The sequence below is a fragment of the Lipotes vexillifer genome, unplaced genomic scaffold (genome assembly GCF_000442215.2).
Source record: "Lipotes vexillifer unplaced genomic scaffold, Lipotes_vexillifer_v1.1 scaffold1018, whole genome shotgun sequence".
Classification (NCBI taxonomy): domain Eukaryota; kingdom Metazoa; phylum Chordata; class Mammalia; order Artiodactyla; family Lipotidae; genus Lipotes; species Lipotes vexillifer.
Genome location: NW_006782724.1, coordinates 2116256 through 2122239, shown reverse-complemented (window position 1 = coordinate 2122239; position 5984 = coordinate 2116256). Strand labels below are relative to the sequence as shown.

At 40.6% G+C, this 5984-nt stretch overlaps 1 protein-coding gene across 2 annotated transcripts in view; it reads right to left on the bottom strand.

The window, feature by feature from the left end:
• Window positions 1-5984, bottom strand: part of CDH2 (cadherin 2) — a 219928-nt gene that overhangs the window by 9279 nt on the left and 204665 nt on the right. For both annotated transcript variants that reach the window (XM_007455364.1, XM_007455365.1), the window contains one exon: window positions 2490-2654. In XM_007455364.1, the coding sequence (XP_007455426.1) occupies window positions 2490-2654 (165 nt within the window). The remainder of the gene's footprint in view (window positions 1-2489; window positions 2655-5984) is intronic.

Sequence of the window (5984 nt, the reverse complement as noted above, 5' to 3'; positions counted from 1 at the left end):
AAAAAAAAAAAAAAAAAAATGAGTGAATGCACCAGACACAAACACAAGGTACACAAAACACACAACTTGGAACAGCCAGTATCCTCACTTCCTGAATGTAATCAGCACCAGTGAGAGTGAAAGCCTCCAGACATGGGCCCCAGTGAATCCCAGCCAAATGCAGATGGGTGATGCTCATGGCTGCATGCCCTACACACCTGCCACAGTCCTTGAATTCCTTGAAACAACGGAATCTAAGAGTTACGCAACATAGTAGATGTTTAGGTTACACAAAGAAGAACAGGAAATAGCCCCCATTTCAGAGAGAATGGACGCACTCATAAGGAAGAAATAAATACTAACAGTGACACCCCATGGTGAGGGAGAGTCTTGTAACCTTCCCAGGGGTATCAAAGGGGCTTCACAGAGAAGGGGCACTTGAGTTGAATCTGAAGGCTAAATGAGTGTCTCACTGAAGGTCAAAAAGGAAGGGCTTTGCAAAAGTTATAGTTAAACCTGTGATGCTTTTGAGGAACTACAAATAGTTCAGGGGGCTGCAGCACAGAAAGGGAATGTGGAGGGAAGAGAGGGCAGGAATCAGATTACAGACAGCCTTAGAAATGACCCTTAGTGCTAGAATTTTATCACGAGAAAAGCAGAGTGTCCTGGATGGGATGGAAGCCCACAGAACAGTGACACTTCAGGGACTGGCAGAAACATTCAGGTAAGTATTTGCTGAATTACACCAAAGCCAGAATTCTTGCTTGAAAAAAGTCCAGTGCCTATACCTACAGTCAAAGGTTCACTATATCTTGAAACCTGACAACCACAGGAATAAATAAACAATTTCTTGTAATGACGAAAGCTAAATTAGAAGTAAAATCATCAGGCACTCTTACATATTCAAAAATATCTAGTTATATATATATATTATATAATATATATATTAATTTTATATAATATATATTTTATATAATATAATATTATATTTATTTTGTAATATATATATATAACATATTTATATCATATATATTCCTGCTAATTCCCCTAACCAGGCCTATACGTATATAAGTAATCTGGAAAAGTCGGGGCATATTTTTGTACATAAAGGAGTTACCAGCCTCCTGTTTTTGCCTTCTATCAGCTTTTAAATCGTGTCTACTACAAATTAACCTATTACCAATTTAACAGAAGTGAACAGATAAGTTCAAAAAGTAGCATGTATTTTAGGAATAGATAGTAATGAATATTGTAAAGACAGATGAGCTAATTTTGTTTCAAAACTTTTCCTACAAACTATAAGAGCATCTAAAAATCTAAGGTAGATTGATTATGTAGATGTAATATACAACTATTTCAAGGAAGCCCAGGAAATGAGTCTTATCTGCATGGGACTGAAGGCAATATATACAACAGATGCTTTCCACTTTGTAAGGCACTGAGACCAATTCTAATCTTGGAGATTCTGAGTGGGAGGATCTGGCCAGAGAACACGGGCACTGCCATATATTCGCGATCAATATCAATATGTATCATTCTCTTATACTAACAATAAAAATTCGAAAGAAGAATTGCAGGGCTTCCCTGGTGGCGCAGTGGTTGAGAGTCCGCCTGCCGATGCAGGGGACGTGGGTTCGTGCCCCGGTCCGGGAAGATCCCACATGCCGTGGAGCGGCTGGGCCCGTGAGCCACGGCCGCTGAGACTGCGCGTCCCGAGCCTCTGCTCCGCAACGGGAGAGGCCACAACAGTGAGAGGCCCGCGTACCGCAAAAAAAGAAAAAAAAGAAAAAAAAAAAAAAGAATTGCAGTAAAACTGTAGACATGATCAAAAGAAGTATAAATCATCTGACTTCAAAACTTAAGGATTAAGTGTAGCAGAACTCTTGGTCAGTAATGAAATAAGAGAATGCCATAATAATTTTGACAGTGGAAATCATATCTGTTATATTCAACAGAGAATTAGCTGCCTCTTGCAGAAGCTCTTAAAACTCCTCAACTAGACAAGTATTTAAATCACTTACATAATATTTAATTTAGCTGCTCTTCCTGCTAATCTCATCTGATGGACCTCTCGTTGTTGGGCAGGCACTGAATTCTCACCATTTGTGGCATTCAAAGGGTACAGTGTGAGGAAAATGAAAGTGAACTCTTATTACATGTATCGGTGCTAAAAAATGAAATTAGAATTCACTATAATATCGTTAGCCTATTTATTACTTGTAATCTAGGGAAAAAATCCTTTTGGAGAGAGTGTTACTAATACTGATAATATATACGGATGTCATTTACAAATGCAGAATATTAGTTGATCCGTCTCTTTTGGGCTGACCAAAGCCATCTCATCTGTTCTCTGTTACTGAAGCCACGTTTCCTTTTGCATAAAGTTAGGAAAAAGAATTGTGTTTTAATGAACTACATAGCTGTATTCCCAGCAAGTTGTGGTCTCCACAGTACTAACTGTTAGCATAAAATGAACACCCTTATAAAAAAAAGTGAGTGTCTCTTTGCACCTCGTTAATAAAGTCACCGATGTCCCCAGGGTGCGGGGCTGCAGATCGAACCGGGTACTGGGGCTCAGCGTGGATGGGTCTCTCATCCAACCGTCGGATTCCGACCGGCTTGATGGCATCCGGCTCCACGGTATCAGGCTGCTGGAGCTGGCTCAAATCATAGTCCTGCAAGAGACAAAACCAACACCCCATGGGAGACGGGCATTAAGATGGAAAGTTACAACCTCTGTTTTTAAACTCATACCCAGAATGCATAGAAATGAATGCAATTTAACATAATGGAAAAGTTGCCACTAGGAGCTTTTCATGTTATGATTAAATATTTCTTTCAAGCAGCTCTTTCTTCTGTGTTTTTCATTTCGACAGTCTGTGCGCCATCTGCTTTCCTACGTTCCTCATCAGTTTCCAATGGGAAACAGCAGTGAGATGAGGTCCCACTACAAAGTGACTGAAAAACCGACTAGAAAATATAGTTGTACCATAGAAGTACTAGCTTAATGTTGATGGGGTTCAGGACAGGCTACCCCAAACTATGGCATCGTGGCATATTAAATATCTGAAGCTCAAGCACTCTTTTTAAAAACGGCAGAAGCAGGAACGTCACTCTGACTCTTCCCATCTCACCCTTCTTCCCTGAAACAGGTCATAACGTTCCCATGTGAAAAGCCCCCTCCTGAACCTGGAGGAGGAAAGTCCTCTTCATCATCAGAGACTAGGATTTGGGACCTAGAACTCTGCACAAACAAACCTTTCTTTAATGATAAAAGAATTACGTGTTTAGGATATAAAACTCAGAAAATAAAAAAGTTATAAAGAAAGCAATCTCATCTGTAATTCTGCAATGCAGAGGTCATATCTGGGTGTATTTTATTACTATAATGAAATGTTATTTTTTTAATGAATTTTTTATTGGAGTATAGTTGGTTTACAATGTTGTGTTAGTTTCCAAGTGAATCAGTTATACATATACATATATCCACTCTTCTCTAGATTCTTTTCCCATATAGGCCATTATAGAGTATTGAGTAGAGTTCCTTGTTCTATACAGTAGGTCCTCATTAGTTATCTATTTTATTATATACAGTAGTGTGTATATGTCAATCCCGATCTTCCAATTTATCCCTCCCCCTCTTACCCCTGATAGCCATAAGTCTGTTTTCTACATCTGTAACTCTATTTCTGTTTTGTAGATAAGTTCATTTGTACCCTTTTTTTAGATTCCACATATAAATGATATCATATATTCGTCCTTCTCTGTCTGACTTACTTCACTCAATATGGCAATCTCTAGGTCCATCCATGTTGCTGCAAATGGCATTATTTCTTTTTCTTTTTTTATGGCAAACCTTCTTAAACTAACCCTTAACTTCCTAGTTACTTCACCATTTACTACTCTTAGCCCAAACCCTTTGTCTTGTCAATTCTTTACAAATTTACTCTTTCTTTGTCTAAAGGGTATAAACTCCTCTTGCTCTGGTCACTTCTTCAGGTCTTCATTCTCTTGTGAAGGCCCCCATGTACAGGTAAAAGTTCGATCAAATGTGTGTGCTCTTGTCTTAATCTGTCTTTGTTGGTTTAATTTTCAGACCCAGCCAGGGACCTGAGGCGGGTCGAGAAAACTTTTTCCTCCCCTACAATGTTATATTGCCTTCATATTAAAAAAAACTGTTCCAAGTGTATTTTCCTTTACTTAGAGGAAGGCGTTAGTTCATCAAGGTTTCAAAACCACTTCACTCCTCCCTCCCTTCAGTAGTCTAGAGCAGAGGTCCCCAACCCCCAGGGCACAGACCAGGCCCCACAGTAGGAGGTGGGCGGCGGGTGAGAGAGTGAAGCTTCATCTGTATTTATAGCCGCTCCCCGTCGCTCGCATTACCACCTGAGCTCTGCCCCCTGTCAGCATTATGGTGAGTTGTATAATCATTTCATTATATATTACAATGTAATAATAATAGAAATAAAGTGCACAATGAATATAATGCACTTGAATCATCCCCAAACCATCACCCCACCCCACCCCGGTCCGTGGAAAAATTGTCTTCCACAAAACCGGTCCCTGGTGCCAAAAAGGTTGGGGACCGCTGGTCTAGAGTCTGCCAACTATTGTTGGTGGCTCCAGTCTGATCTGTGGCCTGTTTTTCTTGAAGAATGGCTTTTACATTTTTAAAGGATTATTTAAAACAATGGTAACAATAAAGAAGACAAAGAATATTCTACGGAGACTATATGTGGCCCCCAAAGCCTTGCTATCTAGCCCCTTAAAGAAAAAGTTTTCCAACCTCTGGCCCAGAGGTAAGAAGCCAGGGAGCGTGGATTCTCCTCTGGTGCAGTCCTGTGGGAACGTCTTGGAAATACAGCCTGTCCACTTTGAGGGGCAGAGAAGAACTTGGGAAGAAGGATGCTCTGGGCATTGGTTGGACCTTCAGAACTATTTTCAGCTTTAGCATCAGCCAGCTGGACAGGAATGTCCAAAGACACTAACTATAATGTGGAAATGCATCAAAATTTTAGGTTTGGGCAAATGCTTTATAGTTTTCAAAGCTCTATATTCTGGTGATATAAAACGTCACATCCCCAGCTTAATTGAAATTCACTGTTGATATTTACAGAAAGTACAGATTTGCTGGTACCCTTTTTAGTTCAGGCTTCATCTCTGTCTGAAACCAGCTCAAAACTGTTTACAGTTATCTCTATAGTGGTTTTGATTCATTCGACGCTTGAATATTTACCATGTTCTGGCAGTGCTCGAGATCCTTTAACATATGTTTGCTCATTTAATGCTCTGAACAACACTGTGTGACGTTAAGTTTTATTATCCTCATTTAAGAATTGAGGAAACTGAGTCTCAAATCACCCAAGTCATCTGTCGATGGCTCCAGATCTACTGAGACACAGAGACAGGCTCTGACTTCAAATGGATTAGACTCTAAAGACTAGCTCCTGGCGCAGGCATCTGGGAGGGTGAGTCAAGTCCCAGCTACAAGGTTGGATGGATGAGGGAGAGGGGGCAGGAATGTGAAGAATGATTAAAACAACAAAGGAGTCACTGACATTCAACCCACTATGTACCAGGAGCTATACCAGCCTCCTGTAAGTGTCTTCTCATTGATACTTTCTCCTTTCTTCTTTCTGAAGAATGCTTTATTACCATAATTTTAGATGAAGAAACAGACTCGGAAAGGTTGAGTAACTTGTCCAAGGTCACACAGCTGGTATTCGATTGACATGAGAATCAAAACCAGGTGTGTCTGACTTCCAAATGTCAATCTAAAACTGAGCTCTGTTCGTTGAGACGCCCTAGTTGTTCTGACAACCCTCCCCTAAACAACTCTTAAACAATGGCTTCAACGAAGCTAACGAGTGAAGGCACTCAGGAAAAGCTCCTCCTCCGAGGGATGGACAAGGTGCTACGGGAGGGGAGGCAGGCACAGGGAGTAGGACAAGCCAGAGTGGGATGTACGGTTGGTACGTCGCCAAGTATAAAACGCTCAGAAAGGG